We start from the raw sequence: 25,881 nt of genomic DNA, 5'->3' as shown, positions 1-25,881 counted from the left end.
AATTGTGGGATATGTTGGGCCACGAAGTCTACACCACCACAGCCTTAAAATTCAGGGAAATGAAGGACACATTTGAGGGCTGCATTTCGAGCAGCCTTTGAATTGGGACAGCATTCGTCGCGTCGCTGTGATGTAATTGGCCTTAAAATGCAGCCTTTAGGGCTGCTTCACAGTGGTGAAGAGTTCATACCCCGAAAGAGTCATGAACTAATTCTTCTTAGAAGACTGATGAAGGCTTCCATATGGTGTGTTCCCTGTTTCTTTCTCCCTCTTTTTTTTAGCTAAAGAGGGACGGTCAAACAACATCATGCCCATTTAATAATGACATTAGCTGAAGGCAAACAAGATGCAATCATTTCTTGGTACAAGCACAGCTTTGTAGCTTTACTCAATCTTTGAGCAGTGAATCAGATGACTAATTTGAGGGGGCTGCTAGACATTTCTGCTGCGCTATTTGTTTTTTTTACTTACCTTATTTTCTACTCGGATAAAAAAAAAATGAAGCCCCTTCATGTCCTCATGTCTTTTTGCTTCTCAGGTGAGTTTTGATTAGTTCTATCCAGAGGCATTTGTTTTAATCAGTAAAAGCTATATTCTATTTTAATGTGTACTTATACATGAATTGAAGTGAAGAAATAAATGCAATATGTGTAGGTGAATCATTTTGGCATTTTCTTAAATGAAAATGGATCTTTTTGATTTGTTAGAGCAGTTTTGAAATTGTCAGGTCATCTCCAGTAATTTCAAAAATAAATAGAATATTTTACTTTTAATGAATGTCTGATAAATTAAATCTATGTGAATTATGAGGCTATTCTTAATACAATCAAAGATTGGTCTAATATGATATATAGACTTTAACTGGTTTTTATTTGTAATGCAGCTGCAGTGACTTTGAATCTTGATTAAACTCTAAAAAAAAGATAAAAACTAAATTTTGCGATTGTTTGCAATGCATACAATATAATCATAATGTTAAGCCATCAAAAGCGATCTTATTCAGTATAGTTGAATGTACTACTCTTAGTATATTATCATCTTAAAATCATTAAATTGATATGTACAACAAGAGAGTAAGTTAAGATGTTTGGTGTGATAATTTTTGTGTTATATTAATTATAAGTTACAGTCATACAATTCTTAATAATTATGCTTTTTAAACTTTATTACTTACATATTTATAATGAAATGGCAACATAATATTATGATAGAATAGAATAGAGTGGGAAAATGTTGTTATTTCAATGCGATGAATTGCAAGTATAATAAATTATGAAGTAGTCTGTATTTTTAATTTTTTTTTTAAATTTAGTCTTCAGTCACATTTTGGTTAAGTTTATGAAAGAACCATGGTTTGGGTTAAAATAGTCCCTTTCAAAAATAGTAAACAAATATCAAAGAGCTTGTATGGCAGAAATCAATTAAACTGTTTATCTTTTCATCAATGTTTTTATAATGCTTGAGGATACTTAACTCTGGCTGTGAAATAAAAGGTTTCTTTGTTTAGCCTCTTCTCTGCATGGATATGCATTTTTTTTCTAATTTGCAGAGAGTGTTTGAAGGATTAGAAGTCTACAGTGCTTTCTTTTGATGCCATTAAACTGTATTTTATAATTTCCTTGACTCAAACCAACAGTTAACTATGGTATATCAGTTGATCTTATTTCTATAGCAAAGCAGCACTCTCCTCAGTGCATTTTATATCATAAGGTAAAGCTAAAGAGAATGGTTCCCTTGGAAAGAAAGAATCCCAGCAGTGTTAGACTCAGAGGGAAAAAAGCCTGAACCATTTGGGGTAAGGAGAAAATGGAAAGATAGAAGACAAGCATTCAGAGAAAACAAACATAAAGATAAACACTGAGCAGGTTAGTAGGGCATGATCCATGTCATGTGGACATCAAGTTTCAATTTGAAAGAAATGAAATGTTTTTCCAAGATCAAAATGCATGAGAAGATAAAGAAGTCAGTACAGCAAGAAATATAATTTGTGTTCACCACATTTGTATGCTGGTTAGAGCCAGTGTTAAGCTGTAACCAGGCCTCTTTGTGTCAAACTGCAGCTGTGAGTATGGTGGCCTCAGAAGTGCTAGAGGTGAGCGGCCGTGTTGGAGGTGAGGTCTCCATCCTCTGCTCCGGTAGCTGGAACAGAGACAGCGGTGCCAAATACAACAGCATGTATTTCTGCAAAGGAGTGTGCTCCAGCAAAAGCATTCTCATTCAGAGTGAGAGGAGGCGATCCACTGTCATAAGTCAAGGAAGATACAGCATTAACAATGGCAGAGAAGATGGAGTCTTCAATGTGGCTATAAAGAAGCTGGAGAAAGCGGACACAGGGAGATATCGCTGTGGAGTGGAGAAAACCTTGAATGTGTTGTATCGGGAAATTAATCTCATAGTTGTAGAAGGTAGGTTAAGTTTCCTGCAGGTTTCTTTCATTGGTGCAGGTGACCCATTTTAAGGTCAAAGTTTTAACTGTAAGTTAGCATAATGTAATCATTTGACCATTTTTGTGCACTAATGTTGAGCCCACCAGTATGTGGCTGGCATTTGCAATACTTAACTAAATTAAGACTGAAATGTCTATTAACTTCTTTATTAACAAAGTTACTAACAGTGTCACATGAGCACACAAACATTATCTCTCACCAGTCTTCCTGCGTCCTCTTCTCTCAAAGCTTCCACTGTTCCCAGATCTCCTTCCTCCACTACTATCATTCTGAACAAAACGGCACTTCTGTCACATGACAGCTTTACCTTCAGCACCGAGCAATCACCAGCAGCATCTTCACCCTCAGGTGGAAAGAGAAACAGACATGAAGTATCCCGACTCACAGGTATTTCAAGGCCGCATGGATCTGATAGCACGATTAACAACAGCGAATACAGCATGTATGTATAGCAAAACTCTGGATGAGAATGGTTTAATCAGACTCAGATTTATACATTACATCAAAGTTGATTTTTTGTGTGCTACAGCATAGCATTGCTTCCAACTGATGGCATGAAGATACTTGGTCAGTAATAACAAAATAATGACATTCCACAGTCTTGCTTACACATTCTCCATTTCATTGTTTTGATGTGTTCATGGTGCAGATGTCATAGTTGTATTTGTGGTACTCACAATCTAGCTACAGCTGGATACCTGTCCAGGGTCTCTACCCTGCCTTTTGCCCTATGATAGCTGCGATAGGCTCCAGCCCCTTGCGACCTTGATAAGAATAAGCGGAAGAGAATGGATATAACTTGAAATTTTACTTGTAATATAATAATTGTTTTAGTGGTTTAGGTTTTTGGCTTTCACCAAATGTGGCACTGTTAAAATGACAAACATCTCCACTTTGGTCTCATCTGTCTAAGGGACATAGTTCCAGAAGTCTTAAGAACATTCACGTGAATACCTGAATGCTGCAGACCCGCAAACTGCTAAAACTAGTGCAAGAGGTAGTCCCACTTACACTAGCAGCACCTGGCTACTGCTTTCCTTCTTAATTCCCATGCAAGCATCAAACGTTTGCTTAGTTTTTCACACAGTGCTTCTCCATTTTGGTTTTGTTAAATAGATAACGACACAGTGTACAATGTCATGTTTTGTAGTTCACCTGAGATCATTTTTAAAGGTTGTCATAGATTAAAAAAAATTGTAATAAATGAAAATTTTAAGTTTTAACTATACTGTCACATTTGTCACACAAACTTTGGCAAAGTGGTACACCATAAAAGTAACTTTACTCCTAGAATACAGGGAATATTATCAACAGAAATAAACTTTAACATGACACAAGATATTGATTAGTGCTTTTTTTCCCATAAAAATAAGAAGATTTAAAATGTGTTTAGGACAATTGTCTTGATTTGTTTTATGAACCTGCTGTTCTCCAAACTAAAGGAAAGTCTTTTGTTTTGTGCAGACACTACAATGGTCATCATTGTCTCAGGGACCTTAGCTCTTCTGGTCTGTGCCATCATCCCTGTTATTTTCTATGGACACTGGCGGAGTCACACAGGCTAGTAGCACAGGTTTAGAGACAGTAAAGTATAATAATTCCATGGCAGGGTATTGTTCAGGTACATTACAAATTTTTTTGTTTATCTCAAAAGGTCCGAACAGAGCTGAAGACAGCAAGGGTGAGGTGAGTGACCATTTGTTATTCAACTATTTTAAAACTGAGTTTCCATATCTAAAGGCTGTTTCAAACACTAATGTTCACTGCTCAGAAAATAGCTACAATGGTGATTTATTCACAGAGTGATCATCGGGAGGAAAATACAGTTTTTGAATCTGGTCAGGTTGCAGTGGAGCTGCAGGCCTTTGAGTCAGATGTTGCTCCAGAGACCGATGATAATTACACCTCCGAATATGCTGCCATCTACGAGGCAGGAGAACTTCAAACCATGGACTGAGAAGTCTTTTTTGTCCTGACAGCTTATTTTCTTCTTTGAATTTTACATAAAAATAAAGCAAACTATTTGACTCTAATTCTTTGAGAGATTTTTCATATTTCTATATTCCAATTTGGATCCTTTAGTTGGTTTTATATCATAAACAATAAGCGGAGACATTAGAAATATGAACAGCAGCAAGAACAAAGGTTGTATTTCTAAACGCAAATTTAAAGTGGTATCATAGTCATACCAAATGATGGTGCGACACACAAGCGGTATATTCAACCTTTACACTTTTTTTTTTAGCAGTCATTTCTTAAACCATTAAACGACAACTCTAAAAAACAATGACTCATATTACTGAGCTTTCTCAAGGTAAAGATTACTTTGTGTGGACCATTTAATTTGTTCTTTTAAAAAAGAAGCTTTTCTGTCATTTAAGGCTGTTACATTCTTGGTCTAAAGAGGGAATTAAACGCAACAAGAAAAGTGACCCTCCAGTCACACACCACCCAAGAAAGAGCAAAAACAGAATACTTTTCAAAATGCTATGCAGCCATTTATTTAAGTCAGCAGTGAGCAATGGCAAGATAACAAAACTCTAAAGGGCCCTAAGCCCAACCAAAAGACAACTTGCTTACCTAAGCTAATAAGTGAAAAACAGGAGGAAACTGAGCCAACAGAAATTGACAGATTATTTTATAAAGATGATTTTTCAAAAGCAGAACCTGCAGAAGCTAGTCTGTCCTTCATTGTGGCTTCTATGTGTGCTCATGGCTGGTCTACACTCACCTTGTTGTATTGTTTTTAATAGACTGAAAATGTTTGAATATAATTTACAAAATACTAATTGTTTATATGACAAGATGGAGAGTTGTGGATCATATGCACATATTTAAATATGTTTTAAGTTTTTAACAATTAGCCTTGTAAAGGCACAGCCTGAGGCGACTATTTAGAAAAGAAAGAACTACATAACTAACAGTTTTTTAGCCACAATGAAGACCATTTCTTTCATCCCCTGGTTTTTGGTAATGCGGCTCCTTCAGCCTGATGGTATACTTCACATCCAGTGTCCACCATCTGGTTTGGGGTTTAGCACCAGGACAGGCACCAACCACCTTACAGCTGCAGCTCAGTGCAGCCGCTTCACCAATGGAGGTGCTGAACATGGTCTGCTCAGGCTTCATGTCCCCAGTCTTCCTCTGAATGCTGTCGAAACTCTGTTGAAGGTGGGGCTTGAAGATCTCGCGTATGGGGGCCTCTGCCAGGCATTCCCAGTGCACCCTCACTATCTGTTTAGGCACCCAGGTCTGTCCAGCATCCTCCCGCGCCACTTGATCCAACTCACCACCAGGTGGTGATCAGTTGACAGCTCAGCACTTTTTAAGGATTCAAGGAGCTTTATTGTCATTCGCATCACATGTTTACATGAGGTGGAACAAAATTATGTACACACGGTCCCGGAGCGAAAAGAAACAGAATAAAGTATTTATTAAAGTAATAAATATTTTTTAAAACAAAAACAGAACAACAAGTAATAAAATAATATGATAAATACTACAATAAATAGAGTGCAACAACCTGAGTACCAGTATGGAGCATGGATATAAAATGTAGGTATAAATATAGGTATAAATATTTTAGCAGCAAAAGGGCATGATGACCAGCATTGATAAAGTGACAGTGTCAGTAAGTGTCAGTAGTGATTAAGGTGCTACAATATCAGCTCTTGTCCATTTATGCAATGAGAAGTCTCACAGCTTCAAAATGAAGCTGCTTCTCAGTCTGGTGGTTTTGCATTTAATGCTCCTCAGAGATTGTTTTTCCTGCACCAGTCCTCCAAGTGTTCCACCTCCTTCCTGCAGCCGGTCTCATCATTGTTTGTGATGCAACCAACCACAGCTGTGTCGTCCGCAAACTTCACAATATGACGGCCTGGATGGTTGGGTAAGCAGTCATATGTAAGCAGCATGAACAGGGGGGGACTTGGCACACAGCCCTGAGGGGAGCCAGTGCTGAGGACTATGGAAGATGAGGAGACATTGTGGATCCTCACAGATGGCGGTCTGTTGGCCAGCAAGTCCAGAACCCAGTTGCAAAGAGAGGAACTCAGTCTAAGAGTCAGTAACTTATCAACAAGTGCCTGCGGGATCATTGTGTTGAACGCAGATGAGAAGTCCATAAAGAGCATACTATTAGTCCTTTATTTATCCAGGTAAAAAATCTCATTGAGATTAAAAATCTCATTTTCGGACGTATGAATTCTTCTGCTCCAGGTGGGTGAGGGTGGTGTGAACCACAGAAGAGATGGCATCTTCTGTGGATCGATTCTTCCGGTAGGCGTACTGGTCTGGGTCTGAAGTGACACTGATGATGACTTTGATGTGGGCCATAATCAGCCTCTCAAAGCATTTTGTGACAATCGGCATGAGGGTTACTGGGCGATAGTCATTTCGACCTGTCACAGCAGAGCTCTTAGGGACTGGGATGATGGTGGCGGTCTTCATACAGGTGGGGACAGCTGCCTGGATGAGGGAGGAGTTAAAGATGTCTGTCTGGACCTCAGTGAGCTGATCAGCCCATTTCCTCAAAACCCGCCCGGGGATGTTATCTGGGGCGGCAGCTTTGCAGGGTTTAATCCTCTTGAGGGTCCTCTTCACTTCAGCTGCGGTCACACTGAGGGTTTCTTCATCTGATGGTGGTGTGAGTCTGATTGTTGGGGGGGTGGGGGGTTAGGTTAGGTTAGGTTAGGGTCCTCAAAGCGGGTGTGGAACCAGTTGAGAGCCTCAGGCAGAGAAGGATCCCTAGGGCATTGAGTATCCCTGATTTAGTAGTCAGTGATGCACTTGATACCCCTCCACATACTGCATGGATCCTGGGAAGAAAAATTACCCTGAATCTTTTGTGCGCATCTCTTGATGCCTACTGTCAGTTCTCTCCTAGCCCTCCTCATCACCCGTGTCCAGAACATACAGCCACAGAGTTGATGATACAATTAAAAAAACTGAAAATCGACCTGAGCCCTAGGGTGTGAAACCCTAGGCTGCTATTACACATTACAGCCACAAACATGAATCAATTTTATTTGAATTCCACGTGAAAGACCAATACAAAGTGGTGTACACGTGAGAAGTAGAACAAAAATCATACATGATTCCAAATATTTTTTTTTTTACAAATAAATAACTGAAAAGTGGGGTGTGCATAATTATTCAGCCCCCTTTGATCTGAGGGCAGTCAGTTGCCCAAGGTTTTAACAGTGTTTTATTAACCAGGACAAGGATATTATTTACAGTGGCACTCGACTTAAGGCTTGATAAATGGGGCATGGGGTCTTGGCTTGGAGAGAGGAGGAAAAGCAGAGTGACAGGTCCAAGAAAGCAACGGGAGCTGGACTGGTGATTAGGTACGCACTGGAAGAAAGAAGAGCGGTGTTAAAATGGTAGCCAGTGAGGAGTTCTGGAGAGACTGGAGGCTATGAGTTTCTTTGTCTTACTGTGCAGGTGGGAGACGGAAGCGTTGAAGGAGAGGTGGTGCGGTCCGGGTGGGTTTGGTGGTGTGTGTCGGCTGTCCTGAGCGTTGAAGGTTCTGTGGTAGTGTGACGGCAGGAGGGCAGGCAGGTGAGGCCAGGATGTTTGAAAGTAAGTGAAGCTTAGCAACAGTATACATGCTGTATGATAATAACTTATTACATTACCCACAACTGGTTATTTTTTTTTATTTGCCCTCATGTGGTCTGAATATAAGCCTTTGCTTAGATCTTGTGTTTCTCATAATTGGTGGAATGACCTCTGATGTTGATATCAGAATAAAAAAGAACAAACAACAAGAATGTTTTTTATTGACAGTTGTCAGCACGTGTAATAGCATATGGCTAAAACCGAGTTTTTATAGTTGATGTGGAAAACTTTTCAAAATATAAATAAATATGGCATAAAACAGCACTTATGTCAAAACAGTTTAAACACTGTCATCATGGTGGAAATGTAGCTCTCATTTACTCACTTTTGTACCGACAAACCTTCAAAAGTCAGATTAATAGCAGACCTGACCCATTTACAGATATATGTCCTCCACAACTCAATAGGCAAGTCTGTGTGCATTGTGACTGCATTGTGAGCTTAAGGCCAGATTGTCCAGCCTTTGAAATTGTCAGTGAATATATTTACTTGCTAAATATTCATTTACATATTTTATCATGATTGTGGCAAAGCACCAACAGAACCCACTTACTGGACAGGAACCATGAAGCCTACATACCTTTCAACAGGTACAATAAATATATAACATATTCAAATTTCAGTCCATATAAATATGAGTCACATATAAATTAAAAGTGAAATTCCTTTCTGTCCTATACAGCCTTGAATTTCATTACTGAAGAACCTAAAATCAGCACAGGTAAAGTTCTGATCAATAAGATGACTTAAAGAATTTACATGAATAAAATTTGACAATTCTTTTGCTTTTATCAGGCACTGTTGTATACGGCACCATTGGGGGTTTTGCTTTGATCTCTATTTTGCTACTGGCAGTATGCTTCAGGAAGTACAAAGAAACCTCAAAACATCACCTACAGGTTTATTGCAACATAACAGACCTCAGCAATGCAAACAAAAGAGAGGTATGAATCAGAAACTGGAGATCACCCTGACAATTGTTTCTAAAAGCCAGGAGAAAGCCACCCAGTTTTTCACTCATGTGAGGTAACTGGTTCTGATGTCCTGTTCTTTTTTCTTTGCGCTGTATTTTTATTTTTTTAAACTCAATTGGCTGACCTCAGTTTTTTAATCACAAGTTGGAAGTGACATTAAATTCCCTCAACTAGCCTTTTGGTGGTTAGATCGCCATTTTAGAATGTTGGTATTTTGACAGGAGAGCTGGATTCCACTAGGCTGAGGCAGATCTGGGCATCCTTGCAGATAATTGTAGTAGATATATGTATGGATGCAAAGGTCCTGATTTTTTTTCCTAATTCACACAATATACTTTAGCAGTCTAAAAAAATGTAATATTGGATTTTCTAGCTCCCCGAGGGAGACTGGGGACATCGAATGGACCATGTTCAGGGTCACCAAAGGGAGCCACCAAGCTGAAGAAGGAGTCCTATCAGGCATAGTTAACCTGTGGGACTTTGGAGGCAGCTGATAGGTACTGACAGACCAAGCGGAATGCTGCGGGGGTAGTGGCTGAAGCAAAAACTTGGGAGTAGGAGGAGTTCGGAGAAGCCATGGAAAAAGACTTTCGGACTGCCTCGAAAAAATTCTGGCAAACCGTCAGGCGACTCAGGAGGGGAAAACAGTGTTCTACCAACACTGTGTATAGTGCGGGCGGACCACTGCTGACTTTGACTAAGAAAGTCATCGGGAAGAAATACTTTGAGGACCTCCTTAATCCCACTGGCATGTCTTCCGCAGAGAAAGCAGAGTCTGGGGACAAAGGGAATTGCCCGCCAATCCCCGGGGGCGAGGTCACTGAGGGAGTTAAACAACTCCTTGGTGGCATAGCCCCTGGGGTAGATGAGGTCCGCCCCCGAGTTCCTGAAGGCTCTGGATGTTGTAGGTCTGTCTTGGTTGACATCCCTCTACAATGTTGCATGGAGATCAGGGGCAGTACCCCTGGATTGGCAGACTGGGTAGGTGTTCCAACTATAGGGGAATCACACTCCTCAGCCTCCCTGGTAAGGTCTATGCCAGAGTGCTGGAAGGGAGAGTTAGTCTGCTAGTCAAACCTCGGATACAGGAGGAACAATGCGGTTTTCGTCCTGGTCATGGAATACTGGATCAGCTCTTTATTCTCTCAAGGATTCTTGAGGGTGCATGGGAGTTTGCCCAACCAGTCTACATGTGTGTGGCGTGGGTGTGGTCTCTGGCCAGCTGCAGAGGAGGGGTGACGCAGTGAGCTCCCGGGGCGGTGCAGGGGCGGGGTGAACAGGTGTGCTGGGATCTGACAGTGATTGTGTCTCTTTATATGTTGGCAGTGACAGTCGGAGGGAGAGCGGACGTGACAGCAGAGAGAAAGCGGGAGTGTCTGTGTCCCAGTCAATAAAACCACAGTATCAAATAAAAGTTCTGCTGTCAACATATTCGCTCCAGCATATGTTTCTTGGGTCCAACGTTACAATGTGTTTTGTAGACTTGGAGAAGACATTCAACCGTGTCCCTCGGGGTGTCCTGTGGGGGGTGCTCTGGGAGTATGGGTTGTCTGGCCCATTGCTACGGGCCATTCAATACTTATACAACCACTGCAAGAGCTTGGTCTGCATAGCTGGCAATAAATCGGACTCGTTCCTGGTGGGTGATGGGCTCCGCCAGGGCTGCCCTTTGTCACCGATTCTGTTCGTAATTTCTATGGACAGAATTTCTAGGCGTAGCCAAGTGATGGAAGGCTTTCACTTGGGTGGTCTCAGAATCTCATCTCTGCTTTTCGTGGATGATGTGGTTCTGTTGGCTTCATCAGGTAATGGCCACCACCATGGTGGATGAATTTAAATATCTCGGGGTCTTAATACGAGTGACGGGAGAAGGGAGTGGGAGATTGGCAGATGGATTGGTGCTGCGGCTGCAGTGATGCGGACGATGTACCGGTCTGTTGTGGTGAAGAGAGAGCTGAGTGTAAAAGTGAAGCTCTCGATCTACCGATCAATCTACCTCCCTACCCTCACCTATGGTCACGAGCCGTGGGTAGTGACCGAAAGAACAAGATCAACAAGAGCGGGTACAAGCGGCGGAAATGGGCTTCCTCCAAAGGGTGCATGGCCTCTCCCTTAGAGATAGGGTGAGAAGTTCAGCCATCTGGGTGGGGCTCAGAGTAGAGTTGCTGCTCCTTCACATCGAAAGGAGCCAGTTAAGGTGGTTTGGGCATCTGACAAGGATGCCTCCTGGGCACCTTCTGGGTGAGGTGTTCCGGGCATGTTCCACCGGGAGGAGGCTGCGGGGCGGGGATAAGGTAAATCCTACAATAATACATACCGACAAAAACCCAACAATCTTATGACCCCCTATGAACAAGCACCTTGGTGACAGTGGAAGAAAAAACTCCCTTTTAACAGGAAAAAACCTCCGGCAGAACCAGGCTCAGGAAGGAGCAGCCATCTGCTGCGACTGGTTGGGACGAGAGAGGGAAGACAGGATAAAAGACATGCTACAGAAGAGAGCCAGACATTAATAACAAGTACAATTCAATGCAGATAGGTCTATTAACACATAAGTGAGAGGGTGACTGAAGAAGAAATAATCAATGTATCATAGGAATCCCCCGGCAGCCTATGCCTATCGCAACATAACTAAGAGATGTTTCAGGGTCACCTGATCCAGCCCTAACTATATGCTTAAAGAAGAAGGAAAGTTTTAAGGTTAATGTTAAAAGTAGAGATAGTGTCTGTCTCCCAAATCCAAACTGGAAGCTGGTTCCATAGGAGAGGGGCCCGAAAGCTGAAGGCTCTCCCTCCCATTCTACTTTTAAACACTCTAGGAACAACAAGTAAGCCTGCAGTCCGAGAATGAAGTGCTCGACTGTCAGTAAATCTAAAGGCACATATATAAATTAATTACATTTATAGTTGATGCAGCAAATTTTAATTTTAAGCCGATGTGGTATAAAACGCCACTTAAATTACTGCTACCCAGTTAAAAGAGGCTCTTGTCAGGGAGGCTGTGTAGGTGTCATTTCCGCCCTTTTGTGCCCACAAACCAAAGCAAGCAGATCTGAGTTATCTGCAGTAGCAACTCTGTCCTCCACCGCTCACCAATTCTAACTGTGTGCATTGTGTCTGCTTTGTGCACTTATGGCTAGTTAATTCTACATGCACCTTGTTGTCTTATTTATTAGTATACTGTATAAGTTTAATTAAGGCTGTAAATGTAGATCCTGAAGGGAGCAAGAAAGAACTACTGGTACATAGCTGTTACTTTTTCAGCCACAATGAAGACCATTTCTTTTCTCAACTTCCTTTTGTTTGGTAAGTGAATTCACAAATTTAATACTTAAATTTTTTCATTGAATGATTTAATTTCATCTTTCATATCTTGTTACATGATCAATTTTGGCAGTTCCACTTACTGATGGAGCCATAATCAATGTAGAGGAATTCGAGGGGAGAAATGTCTCCTTCCAGTGCTCACACAAAATTGCATCGAACAGCAACAAGTATTTTTGCAAAGATCCATGTAAAGGCGAAGGAGAAAAACTGGTTACTGTAGAACCTGGCAGAAGAGCAGAGTCAGGGAGGATTGCTCTGGTGGACTCTGGGGATGGATCCTTCACTGTGACCTTCAGTCATCTCCAACTGTCAGACTCACAGAAATACTGGTGTGCAGTGGAGCGGCCTGGTTTTGACACATATACTGAAGTGCAGCTTGCAGTAAAGAAAGGTACGTATATTGTTCTATCACTTTTAAATAAAATGCACCAATACTCTTAATTTTACACATGTAAATTAATGGAGGGACAGCCTATGCCAATCTGAGAAATTGTGACTTAAGAAAAACTTTTCTTATTTTGACATTGATGGTGCCAACACATCTCAAAAAGGCTGGCACAGAACCACTGTGTAGCAGCCAGTTCTCTTTGAACAACAGTCTGCAAATGTTTGCGAAGTGAGAGGACCAGTAGCTGGATGTTTAGAAGAAGACCATTGACCCATTCTTGTCTGAGACAGGACTTTAGCCTTTTCACAGTCTTTGGTCATGTTTGTCATATTTGTTACGTGATAATGTGTACAATACTTTCAATTGGTGAAAATTCTGGACTGCACGCAGTTGAGTTCAGTTGTTTTACTACAAAGCCATTTTTTGAGCAGTGTATCAACATGAAAAACAAGATTAAAGTACAGTATGCTGATGATACTCATGATGGGCTTTTTAATGAAATACATTTATGGTTTTGTTTTGACTCATATTATTTTGAAAAGGGTGAAAAACCGACAATCTAAGTAACTCTTTCAATTCTCCTCCTTATACAGTTACAGCAACTATCATATCTGATGTTTCTTCCACATGGACATATCAAAATACCAACATAACACATTTTACAACTGGAACAGGAACCATGAAGCCTACAAACCTTTCAACAGGTATAAGAAATATTTAACATAATTAAATTTCAGTCCACATAAAAATAAATCAAAGACAAACTTACATTAATTAATATTATATTTTGCCCTACAGTCTTAAACTTCACAGCTGAAGAAGAAATTAAAACCAACACAGGTAAAGTTCTGATTGTTATGATGACTTAAAGACTTTGAATGAATAAGATTTTGAAATTCAACCTGTTTTCCTCAGGCACCATCATGTTTACTACTGCTGTGGGTTTAGCTTTGTTTGCTCTCTTGCTACTGGCAGTATGCATCAGGAAGTCCAGAAAAACCTCAAAACATAAACTACAAGATTACTGCAACAGCACAGACTTCAGCAATGAAAAACAAAGAGAGGTATGAGTTAGAAACTGGAGATAAACCCTGAAAACGGTCTCTGAAGTCAGTTGATATAAATCAAGCACATAATAAAATGTTCTGGGTTGAATTTATAGAATTACAACGAGAGTAAATCATGACACATTATGGCACCTAGATTCTGTATTTTGCGAGAGCGCAAATAACTGATGTTAGATGGAAATAGTTTATTTGGCAAGCGCAGGTAATCATTTCCTGTCTTTAGCATTGCAGGCATTTAAAAGGCATGCATTAGAACTGAAGGAAACTGTCAGTCTGGCTCTCTCCACAGATAAAACTAAATATAAGTGCATCACTGAAACACTGTTTAGCACTTTAGATCTCAGTTTAATTTGCTGTGCTGCAAATCAGTAGAGCAAATAGAAACTGATCTGCAAACTGAGATCCTTAACCATCATTAGGCAGATTGAGGAAAAGTCACACATCCTGTCCAAGTAACTGTCTAGCATGAACCAACTTCAAACTACACTTCACCTTTGGCTGGATTCATTTCCGAGTTTGAGTAATTATAGTTTTGAATTTTCTAACTACTTTTTTAAATTTTTTATTTCATTTTGCATTTTGGTTTTAAATTAGTTAAGTTTCTGTTAGTTTCCAGAGTTTTCTTATTTTAGTTTGATTTATTTGTATTGTATTGAAAATGTTCTCTCTCTGCTCTGCCTACACTCGTGGCTCTGGGACACAAAACCAGACAATGTTAGAAGATGTATGTATGTGTGAATAAATTATATAAGCCCAGTTTTTTTTTTTTGGCTAATTCATGCAACATACTTAATTTATTTAGTAATTTGTTTTATAATATATAAATAAAGATTCCATAAAGAAATATAAATGAACTTCTCAGTTGATGTAGAGCATACATAAAGCATACATACATAGAGCATACATAGATAGAGCACTCACGAATGTGATTATTTTGTTTTTCTTTGTCACTTTTCAACAGGTCAGCTGTGAGTACAGTGACACTGACGACAGGACAAACCAATGTAAAAAGTCATCTCAGAGTTCTTCTGTCTCTACTCACCAACAAAGATGCCATTCAGACCCATCATCTGAATCTGAACCTGCAGCAACCAAATGCAGTGCACCCTCTAGTATCTATGAAACCATCTATTTCCCCAGCCTTCCTGCAGATTCAGAATGTTCAACAACACAGCACCAAAATGTCTATGATAATAACTCTGGGTTATATGTCAATACTTTGCCAGCTCTAGTGCCAAAAAAACCCAAACAGGTACTTGTCAAAAAGACAACTAAACCTAAGTCGTGCAAAAATATAGAGAGCTGTACCTACAAGGCATCTCCTTCTGTCTCCTGTGGATCAACCGCAAAGGAGCCAAAATCTCTTTGGTTTGGTTTAGATTTATCAGAAATTAATCAAACTTAATCTAAATTTGTATGTTATTCATAAACATTCAGGGACAAGTTAATTTCTCCAATTATGTGCACCATAATCTCCAGTTATGATTATTAACTTTTGCAGCTATCCTCAGTGTCTGCAGGTTTGCCCTCTCAGGCAGATTATTGGTCATAGTTAAATTGGACTGGTCCTTTCTGGGGATAGAATAAAATAGAATAGATTAGCCCTTTGTTGTCATTGTACATGTACAGGACAAATATATAAAATCAAGAGAGATATACGTATAGAAAACAAGCAAAATATATACAAGAAATAAGAGAAAGGCACACACTGGAGAACAAAATATTTGCAAAGTGCTCGGAGCTAGTGCATAGAAAATAAAAAAATAAAACGTTTGTTGACTGTCCGAAAGGCCCAGGGGAATGGCCCAGGGCAGTCAGGTTTCACACCTCCAGCTCAGTCTGGAGGTGTGAAACCTGACTGACCTGAGGGTTGGGCGGGGTGCAAGGGGTCCCCTGTAATGGCCCTGGTTTTCCTGAGACAGGAGGATCTGGCGATGGTCTCCAGGGCAGCCAATGATTTTTTGGGTGGCATTAATTATGCTCTGCACACCCTTTATCTTCTTGGCCCCCAGTAGTTTCTTTTGGGAAAAACCCGGATCCTGGGGGATCAGAAGTGTCTGGTCTTCAGTTATTGAACAAAATAAACTCTTTCTATCTTGAAATGAACAAAATTCCAGTCTGAATTGTCATTTTATGTTCACTGAGATCCAAACATCAGTACTGTAAGGAAGTGTCAGTGTGCAGACCCTATTGTCTACTACCCAGTTAGGACTAATAGTACATAGGGCTTATCTGAAATTCAAGAAATGGCTTGACTTAGTTCTTCAGAAATTTCCCATAATCCGACTGCATGGCTGGCCTCACCATTTCATCCAGAATCTCATTTGTGCTGGGCTCGCCATCAGTGGTTCTCCAGAATCCTTTCTAGTAGTTACAAAAACCCAATTATGATTTTATAACACAAATAACTCAGATGTTAGCGTCTTTGTGCTCTGAGTTTGGGCCCAATATATTCTTCGTCTTCCTCCAACACACACTTGACACAATAGAGGGAAGGAGCTCAAAGACGAGACAGAAAACGCTTCCTGTGGACAAGACCTAAGATATGACAGCCTCACGGACCTAAGGTTGTCATAATGCAAAACAGTCTCACGGCGCCCCCGTGTGACAATAATAAGGAATAGCTTTAAATGGTGCAAAGGGGTTTAGTAGCTCTGTATTTCATATGCGTTACACATGATTTCTTGCAAGTTGTACCCTGTGTAACATATAGTTATATTTCTAGGTGCACATGCTGTTACGTTATGGCATAGGATTTCAGAAGGGGCTCCAATTACAGTGCATCTATGTCTGAGATTTAAAGAAGCAGAAAAACCCTGTATAAAACCCAAAGAGGGTGCTAAACATCTTTAGTATGATTGAAGCTTTCCACTTTCTTCTGACAGAAATGTAGCCTTAAAACAACCATTTAATTTCTGCTTGTCTGTCAGTTCATGTCACTCATTGTACTTACTAGATCCTAAAGTGACTTTTGTATCCAGATGTATTTGCATTGAGATAAAAAAAACAAAAAAAAACAGCTCCAGTGTAACATGCATGCTGCATGATACAGCATGTAACCAGTTGATCATTGTGTTATTGGATTATTCATAAGGAGACAAAAAAAAAGAATATTTCCTATGGTGGCATGAAAATATATTTTCATTTTATAAAGTGGCTTTGCTTTAATGTTTTAATGTTACTGTTTTGTTTTTTATATGAGACATGATTTTAGTATAGTGTCATCAGGCAAACCTGCATGTGTTTGCATATACTTGCACACATATCTGTCTACTGGAAAGTCTTGATCACTCATTGCCACTTTACAGGAAGGATGTTCTTGGTGATAGAAGTTAGATGTAGGCACTGACAGCTTTTAAACCACAAAACCACAACTCAAAACACAATGACTCTTATGAGTAAACTGACAACTATTGACCTGTTAGCCTTTGACTGAAAGGTTTGAGATAGCACCTAAAAATATTCAAAATATATCTGTACTAATGAAAACCTCAGTATTTGGCTGTTTGTAAAAGGAGTGTAATTACAGAAGAAAAAAAAAACATTTTGAGAAACATTCCACATTTCAAACCAGGAAGACTGGTAACAGTTTAATATATATATCTGTCAAATTGCTGTCTTGCAGAAAGCATTCGATTAAGTTTCTAAAATATTAAACTATTCCTAAAATGAAATTTATGATATTGTGTGAAATTATCCAACATTTCTGTAATAAAAAAACAAAATCAAAAACTTCCTGCTTCCCTGCTTTTATTTCCATAAGAAATAGAATACATGTTTATATATATATATATATATATATATATATATATATATATATATATATATATATATATATATATATATATATATATATATATATATATATATTTATGGCTACTGCCACCGTTCGTGAAGCAGTGAAAATAAACTGTCATATATGGGGCTGTGTAGGTGTCATTTCCTCCCTTTGTGCCCACAAACCTGCAGAAGCAGGTTGTCTAAGAGATCACTTAAAATAAAGAACTACGTTCAAGTGTCACTTTTTCAGCTACAATGAAGAAGACTTCTTTCCTCTACTGCCTTTTATATGGTAAGTGACTACACATGTTTAGTAGTTTATGTCATTTAAATGTTTATTTTGATGTATTGTATCTTATCACATCACTTATTATTATTACTAAATGACTTATTACATTATTACATCAATTTCAACAGTTACATTAATCAATGGAGACGTAATCAATGTAGAGGAATTTGAAGGGAGAAGTGTCTCCTTCCAGTGCTCACACACATATGCATGGAGCAACAACAAGTATTTCTGCAAAGATCCATGTAAAAGCACAGGAGACATACTGGTTACTGTAGAATCTGGAGGAAGAGCAGAGTCAGGGAGGATTACTCTGGTGGACTCTGGGGATGGATTCTTCACTGTGACCTTCAGCAATCTTCAGCTGTCAGACTCACAGAAATACTGGTGTGCAGTGGAGCGGACTGGTTTCGATACATATGCTCAGGTACACCTAACAGTAAAGAACGGTACGTGTACATGAATACTTTTAATTTGATATTTGTATTTACATTCTTGCAGGTACAATTCTCAGTTTGTGGGTTAATGTAACTAAAAAAATGTAACAACAAAGTTTTTGTACAACTTTACCCACTCCCACTTTACCCATACTGCACTAATTCAGTAACTATGATATGTCAGTGTTTTGCTTTTTTAAAACCACTTCTTTCACACAACAATTATAAAAAAATATCTTTTTGATTTCAGAGAAATAAACAAAAATGTATTACAGCTAAAGTTTTATTATAATTGATTCTTAGAAGTGCATTTATAAATGTTTATAATCTTGTGGTTCACAGACCACTTCTTATACTTCTCAACCCTATCTCAACTATGATGGTCACCACCTATTTTTGTCTGTGGCTTAGACTGAAGCCCTTGTGAAAACCAAGAGATTTACAACCCCTTTTAAATTGCATAACTATATATAGTGATTTGTTTTAGACAAATGTTTTTAAGGTTAAATTAAAAAAAAAAATGTAATTGTTAATTTATGTTAATTTCGTCCACCGCTGTTCTTCTTCCCACTCACGAACTGAAATCAAATCAGAGGAAGAAAGACACATATCCACCCAGCGTGCAGATAACTGAAGTACATTTAAGATACAATGAAAATAAACCTTTATTAGTCCCACATGTGGGAATATATTTGTTGGGTCACGGCAGAAAGTGTACAGTGCAAAATTACAAGCAGTGAAAATGAAGAACAATTGTGGAATAGAATAAGATCAAAAGAATAACATACTATATAAAATAGAATAAAATACTATGTTTTGTTAGAAAAATTATACTTATTGGTACTGCACATGTGTGGATGTGTGTGCATCTGTCATCTGCGCCATTTGTATTACTGCGCTTGCATTTGTAGCGCAAGTAAAGACACAATTGTAATTGTAATGTCATAACTGAATTCACTATAATAACTTGTTACATTACTGCTGCTCTAAAACCTGTATATGCATTTCAGCATTGATGGTGCCTTGGCAGATGTGCAAGCTGCCGTTTTACATTAATGCACCCTAAATCATCGGAGATGGAGGTTTCTGAACTTGTTACAAGCTGGTATTCACCCTCCTCTTTAGGTCAGAGAATGCAGTCCTGATGTTTTTGAGAAAAATAATTTCAGATACATTTTTGATTTGTCTGAACACATAACCTTTGCCTCAGTGCATTTAAAATCAGCTTTTACTCACGGACAACGGTAGTATTTCTAGATTATGATCACATATGGCTTCTTCTTTACCTGGCATTGCATTGTGAACTTTGTTCATAGATAATGATTTTGAGGCTCATGCAGTTAATTCCATAAAAGAACCAGTGCCTCTCTTAACTTAGTGCCAAGTGAGGACCCAAAGGTCATGGACATCCAGTACTGAGTATCCGGTTTGTCTCTTTCAGAGTGTTTTACAAATTCTCTGAATCTCTAGATTATTGTCACACCGAGGAATCATTTCTAAGAAATCCTAGGATACTCTTTTTATACCCAATCATGTTATCAACCTGTTGCCAGTTAACCTCATTAGCTGCAAATTAGGCTCCTCCAGCGGTTTAGTTTTCCAGCCTTTTGTTGCCCATCCCATTTTTTAGGGATGTTGCTTCCATAAAATGCTCTAACATTTTACCAAAAATATTAAAAATTTCTCGGTTTAAACATTTGATATATGTTTTTTTAATGTTCGTGATTTGAAATGAATTAATTGGATTTTTTAAATCATTGCATCTTTTTTTAAATTGACATTTTATACAACATCCCAGCTTTTCTGGAAGTGGGGTTGTATATATTTTAACAAAGGTAAAAGTACAAATAGTATAAATACCTTGTAAATAACCACTCTCTTAAACAGCTGTTGCAACTGTGACAACTGTCATACCGGGAGTTGCCACATGGACAAATCAAAATACCAACACAACAAACTTCACAACTGGAACAGGAACCATGAAGCCTATAGAACTTTCAACAGGTATAAATACACATATCAGTCCTTATGAATATGAATCACAGATAAACTTACATGAAGTAATACTTAATTCTTCCTACAGCCCTAAACTTCACAGCTGAAGAAGAACCTAAAATCAACACAGGTAAAGTTTTGTTTGATATTAGCTTAGCTAATAGCTTATTGGCTTAAAGTGTTTACATGAACAAGATCTGATAATTGTCTTGTTTTCATCAGGTACCATCGTGTTTGCTACCGTTGGTGGTGTTGGCCTGATCTTCGTCTTGCTGCTGGCAGTATGTTTCCGGAAGTCCAGAAAAACCTCAAAACATAAACAATCAGTTTACTCCAAACGTGCAGACCTCACCAGTGCAAACAAAAGAGAGGTATGAGTCAGAAAACAGGGATCAATATGAAAGTAGTACACAAATAAAAAGAGGCAATATAAACTGAAGCACAAAACGATGTTCACGTTTGTGGTTATAGGAGTATAATGTGAGTAAATCCTTCTGTGTTATATCAAAACACAACTAACATGCTGTTAGATGAAAAACTACTCTTACCACCCTCATGCCTTTCTTTTACATGTAATGGTAGAAAAAATATTCTTTATACTGCCTCTATCCACAGATAAACCTGTGCAACAACATCACTGAAGGGTATCATTCAATATTTTAGATCTCATGTTTTATTTTTGGTAGAGTTTCTTTAGCTTCTGCAGTATGCACTGATTAGCCAAAAATCAGTGTTAGGAAATGACTGACCCTGTCCAATGAATTGTTAAAAATGAGCTTAAAACACTCTTTGAACACACTTCAATCTGTTTTCTTTGGGACAGAGCTTGTTTGACAGAGTTACAGCTCTGGGTACCTCACTAGGGTGAGGTACGTAGATCAGCTTTGCTTAGACTGGTTACTCTGTAACACAGATCCAGATAATTGTAAATTGATACTCACAGAAATCCATTTTTTTGTACTTAAATTAATAATCATTTAAAAATTGATTTTCTACACAAACCCAATAAATGCGGATCATATAAGAGCATGCTGATTTGTTTCTTTTTCACTTGTCAACAGGGCAGCTGCGGTTATGATGTCACTAACAAGAGGACAAAGGGTAGTAACAAGTCTCCTAAGAGTTCATCTGTCTCTGCTCACCAACAAAGAGCAGATCCTTTAACATCTGATGCCACAGCGACCAAATGTAGTGTACTCGCTGATACCTATGAAAATATCACTTTATTCAAGCTTCCTGCAGGTTCAGGAGATTCACCCAAAGACAACCAAAATGACTATGAAAATAACTCTGGAATCTACATCAATACTTTGCCAGCTTTCATATTTGAAAGAGCAGATGATGGTGCTTGTAGAAAAAAGGAGATAACTAAACCTAATACAAGCAAAAATACACTGAGTTTTGCAAACCGTTGTGTCTCCAGAGCCCCATGTGAAAAGCCCAGATCGCTTTGGTTTGGTTTAGATTTATCAGAAATAAATCAGAATTAGTTTCATCTGATTTGTAATTTTGTAACATTTTATGACATTTATGGAAAAGTGAACTTCTTCACTAATCATCAACAACAGTCTTCACCAATATTAAAGATGTACACTAATTGTACTGTCAGTGTTTCCATTTCATGGCTGTCTCTGTCTGTGTTTTTGTCGTTTATACTTTGGTTTCATTTAAGAACAAGTCTAATAGCTTGTTGACTCAAAGCTAAAGTGTGAATTGACGCTGACATTTTTAACACGTCAGGGGAAATGTGCTACATTTCTAGTGAGTAAAAGTTTTTGTGTGTGTTGGCATCTGCTGTTGTGGTTAATGTTACCTTATAGGCTGTTTGTTTGCAGACAGTGATAAATTGAAAATAAACTCAAAAATCCATCATATTTGGCTTCCAAACTGTATTATATCATTATTTTTCCACATGTAGGCCTACAAATTACTAATTTTAGTAGCCGGTACCAGTTTGAATAATTTGAGTACCAGTATATATGACGATAAGTGCTGGGTTAAACGCATTACCGTAAACACATTGTGTTATTGCATCATTGCTAAATGTAACAGCTAGATTCTGAACTTCAACAGGTAACAAAAGTATTGATGAGCAGTCAGGCTTGTACAACATTGTAGCCTATGCAGTCTTTCAGCAGGCACATTCTGCAGTGGAATCACTTTGAAGATCACGTTGAAGTACTGCATTGTTGGCTTTGTGTTTATACTAAATACTAAAAGAAAAATGTTGTACGCCCTCATAAGGATGCAGGTGGCTGATGACAATTTAAATATAGCTTTTGTTTTGTTTTTTTGTCCTCTTGATGGTAGAAGGACTAGATTTAAATGTGTTAGCAAATTTTGCATATTTGCATATTCTCACACAGACAATATCATTTAAAATACTTTATAGCCAGTATAGAATTTTTGTTTAAACAAAATCCTTGTAAAAGGCTGCCAAATGAATTGCATCATTATTTTTTCCATTTGAGCTTCTCATCAGCACAGTACCAGTAGATAACTACTGTAATGCTGATTTTGTACAGTGACACTGACAAGAGAAAAAACCACCGTAAAACGTTATCTAGAATTCTTTTGCCAATACTCATCGACAGAAATCACAAACATCTGAACCCAGAGCAATCAAATGTAGCATACACTAGCTATAGCTATAAAACACTAACTCTGGGATCTATATCAGTATTTCTCCTGCTTTAATACATAAAATGAGGAAAGCAGTAAAACTAAAACAGAGAAAAAACAGAGCTGTGCAGACCCTGTGCCTCCTGTGAATCCAAAAATCCTAAACTGATCTGAAGGAGTTCAGATCAGTTCAAGGTTCAAGGTTCAAGGGTTCAAGGGTCTTTATTTGTCACATGCATAGTTATACAAGTATAACACACAGTGAAATGAACATTATATATATATAGTATATACATTAGGTGAATGTGCAGTAGTAGCAGCAAGCAGGTGAATTCTGTACATTAATAAGAATAGATATCTGACTATTTTACAGAATAGACAATATAAACATATTTAAAATTAAAGGAATTTGAAATGTACATTGTGCCTGGGTTTAGAGTGTCTGGAAGAGAGTCCTGTCTCAGTCAATTATAGATGATGTGAGAGGGTGGGTGTGTGTGTGTTTAGGGCCCAGATGGCTTGGGGATAGAAGCTCCTCTTGAGTCTCTCTGTCCTTGTCCGGATGATGCGGAACTTTCTACCGGATTGCAGAAGTTGAACAGTTTGTTCCCAGGATGAGACGGGTCCTTCAGTATCTGCGCTGCTCTAGTCCGCCATCTCCTGGTGTAGGTGTCCTGAAGCGGGGGGAGAGCAATCCTGCAGCAGCGTTCTGCTGTACGGATCACTGTCTGGTCTTTTTGGTCCTTCACACAGCTGTTCCCAAACCACGATGTCATGTTCTGTGTGAGGATGCTCTCCACAGCGCCTGTATAGAAAATCCTGAGGATCTTTGGAGAGACCCTGAACTTCCTCAGTTGTCGTAGGTGGTACAGGCGCTGCCTAGCCTTTTTGGTCTGGACCTGAATGTGGGCAGACCATGTCAGGTCTGAGGAGATGTGGACACCAAGATACTTGAAGGACTGCACCCTCTCCACTAGAGCTCCATTGATGATAATGGGCTTGTAGTCTCTGTGCTGACTCCTTCTGAAGTCCACCACCAGCTCCTTGGTCTTGCTGACGTTCAGCTGGAGGTGGTTGTCCTGGCACCATGATGCCAGATTCTTCACTTCGTCCATGTAGGCTGCCTCATCGTTGTTGGAGATGGCACCCAACACCACTGTGTCGTCAGCAAACTTCACAATGGTGTTGGAACCATGGGTGGCCACACAGTCTGAAGTGTAGAGGGAGTAGAGCAGTGGCAAGAGGACACATCCCTATGGTGCTCCTGTGTTGATGGTGATGCTGTTAGAGATGCATCTACCCACCCTCACCACCTGAGTTCTGCCAGTAAGGAAGTCCAACACCCATGCACACAGACGGCTGTTGAGTCCCAGATCCCTGAGCTTTGTGAACAGTCTGCAGGGCACTATTGTGTAAAACGCTGAACTGTAATCAACAAACAGCATTCTCACATAGTTACCCTGTTTCTTGTCCACGTGGCTGAGGGTGGTGTGCAGGACGTGGGCGATGGCATCCTCTGTGGATCTGTTGGGTCGGTAGGTGAACTGCGGCGGATCTGTGGTGTCTGGGATGGAGGAGGAGATGATGTTCTTCAGCAGCCTCTCAAACACCTTCATTACTACCGAGGTCAGTGCAACTGGCCGGTAATCGTTCAGGGATGAGGGTTTGCTGTTCTTGGGCACAGGGATGATGGTGAATCTTTTGAAGCATGTGGGGACCACAGACTTCGCCAGGGACTCGTTGAAGATGTAAGTGAGCACACCTGCTAGCTGGTCAGCACAGCAGCGCAGCAGACAGCCGGTGATGCCGTCTGGCCCCGCCGCTTTCCTTGTGTTCACTCTCCTCAATGCCGCACGGACGTCATGCTCCGCGATGCTGGTCACCGGTCTCTCGTTTAGTTTAGTTTGTATTCATCAGGAATTATTCAGAGCTATCAGGACATTTGTAAATGTTGTACTGACATTCAAGGACAACTAAATTTCTCCAATATGTGCAACACCTGGTTAACAAATTGTGAAATACTCCTTTGCAGGGTGATGATATAAGGGGAAGGATTTTGCAACATCTCTAGTGTGTGAACATTAGTCATTGTTATATTCTTTACATTTGTGACTGTGTTTATGAGCATGTGCATGAATATTGTGGCTAAGATCTTTATTTAATTGCTAATGTTTGCTTGTCTCAATTCATTATGTCATAGATTTGAATTTTGATGCCCACTAGTGGTGTTTTCGATAAACACACCAAACAGACAGCACTGCACACAGATCTATTGCAAGCATACATATTGCAATATAACATTACACTGATGTGAACTATGCGATGAAGAACAAAGAAAGAAGGTCAGTTTAGACTTTTATTTACATGTAATGTCTTTAAAAAAAAGGCAACCATGTAGGAAAAGGAAAAAGAAAGTGAAAAAGTTTGGACACCCAAGAGATAGTTTAAAATGAGAAGGAAATCTGAATCAGAATACTTTAATAATCACTTAGGAAATTATGTGGTTTACAGTTGCTCCAAGACAGTAACAGACTAAACGAATTAAATAATATGATATATTACAAAGTATACACATGTAAGAAATAGGACTAATATATACAAATCACTCAATTATAAATGTCAAGAATATTACAAAGGTGTAATATATACGATTGATATTTAACTCTAAGCTGTGAAACTTTGTCATTTGTTATTTTACTGTACAGCATGTGCAACGAGTGTAACTATTGCAATGTGTACTGTGTGCAGTGTATTAGATGGAGGAGTTGTGCAGAGAGATGGCTACAGACAAGAATGATTTCCTGTGTTGTTCAGTGGTGCTTTTTGGTAATCTCAGTCTCTTATTGAACGTGCTCCTGCGACTAGCCAGCACATCATGGAGTGGGTAGGAGATATTATCCAGCATTGTCCTTATCTTGGGCAACATTTGCCTC

At 39.2% G+C, this 25,881-nt stretch overlaps 3 protein-coding genes across 3 annotated transcripts; all 3 read left to right on the top strand.

Annotated features, from left to right (window-relative positions):
• Positions 1-498: 498 nt before the first annotated feature.
• On the top strand, positions 499-4,404 carry LOC148102571 (uncharacterized). The gene is made up of 6 exons (XM_087842589.1): positions 499-538; positions 2,061-2,405; positions 2,676-2,834; positions 3,912-4,007; positions 4,102-4,133; positions 4,249-4,404. Exons 1-6 carry the CDS (start codon positions 499-501, stop codon positions 4,402-4,404), a joined length of 828 nt encoding a protein of 275 aa, XP_087698715.1.
• Positions 4,405-12,312: 7,908 nt separating this feature from the next.
• Positions 12,313-15,687, top strand: LOC148102570 (uncharacterized). The gene is made up of 7 exons (XM_087842424.1): positions 12,313-12,349; positions 12,441-12,761; positions 13,352-13,462; positions 13,557-13,598; positions 13,674-13,822; positions 14,787-15,077; positions 15,616-15,687. Exons 1-7 carry the CDS (start codon positions 12,313-12,315, stop codon positions 15,685-15,687), a joined length of 1,023 nt encoding a protein of 340 aa, XP_087698550.1.
• Positions 15,688-17,848: 2,161 nt separating this feature from the next.
• On the top strand, positions 17,849-24,162 carry LOC148102569 (uncharacterized). The gene is made up of 7 exons (XM_087842423.1): positions 17,849-17,897; positions 18,023-18,343; positions 20,219-20,335; positions 20,415-20,456; positions 20,549-20,697; positions 21,388-21,670; positions 24,068-24,162. The coding sequence occupies exons 1-7, from the start codon at positions 17,861-17,863 to the stop codon at positions 24,160-24,162; spliced, it is 1,044 nt and encodes a 347-aa protein (XP_087698549.1). The 5' UTR covers positions 17,849-17,860.
• Positions 24,163-25,881: the final 1,719 nt, after the last annotated feature.

This window comes from Neolamprologus brichardi, chromosome 6 (genome assembly GCF_056152115.1).
Source record: "Neolamprologus brichardi isolate AB-2024 chromosome 6, ASM5615211v1, whole genome shotgun sequence".
Classification (NCBI taxonomy): domain Eukaryota; kingdom Metazoa; phylum Chordata; class Actinopteri; order Cichliformes; family Cichlidae; genus Neolamprologus; species Neolamprologus brichardi.
Note: the sequence above shows the minus strand (reverse complement) of the source record. Positions and strands in the feature narration are given on the sequence as shown.

What these genes read in the sequence shown, in the direction of transcription:
- LOC148102570 (XM_087842424.1), top strand. Translation starts at nt 12,313, where the DNA reads ATGAAGACCATTTCTTTTCTCAACTTCCTTTTGTTTG. An exon ending in AGAAATTAAAACCAACACAG is followed by an intron (nt 13,599 to 13,673) that starts GTAAAGTTCTGA and finishes TGTTTTCCTCAG; the next exon opens with GCACCATCATGTTTACTACT. An exon ending in GCAATGAAAAACAAAGAGAG is followed by an intron (nt 13,823 to 14,786) that starts GTATGAGTTAGA and finishes ACTTTTCAACAG; the next exon opens with GTCAGCTGTGAGTACAGTGA.
- LOC148102571 (XM_087842589.1), top strand. Translation starts at nt 499, where the DNA reads ATGAAGCCCCTTCATGTCCTCATGTCTTTTTGCTTCTCAG. An exon ending in TAATCTCATAGTTGTAGAAG is followed by an intron (nt 2,406 to 2,675) that starts GTAGGTTAAGTT and finishes CTTCTCTCAAAG; the next exon opens with CTTCCACTGTTCCCAGATCT. An exon ending in ACACTGGCGGAGTCACACAG is followed by an intron (nt 4,008 to 4,101) that starts GCTAGTAGCACA and finishes TTATCTCAAAAG; the next exon opens with GTCCGAACAGAGCTGAAGAC.
- LOC148102569 (XM_087842423.1), top strand. Translation starts at nt 17,861, where the DNA reads ATGAAGAAGACTTCTTTCCTCTACTGCCTTTTATATG. An exon ending in CCAGTGCAAACAAAAGAGAG is followed by an intron (nt 20,698 to 21,387) that starts GTATGAGTCAGA and finishes ACTTGTCAACAG; the next exon opens with GGCAGCTGCGGTTATGATGT. An exon ending in ATTTGAAAGAGCAGATGATG is followed by an intron (nt 21,671 to 24,067) that starts GTGCTTGTAGAA and finishes TCGTCCATGTAG; the next exon opens with GCTGCCTCATCGTTGTTGGA.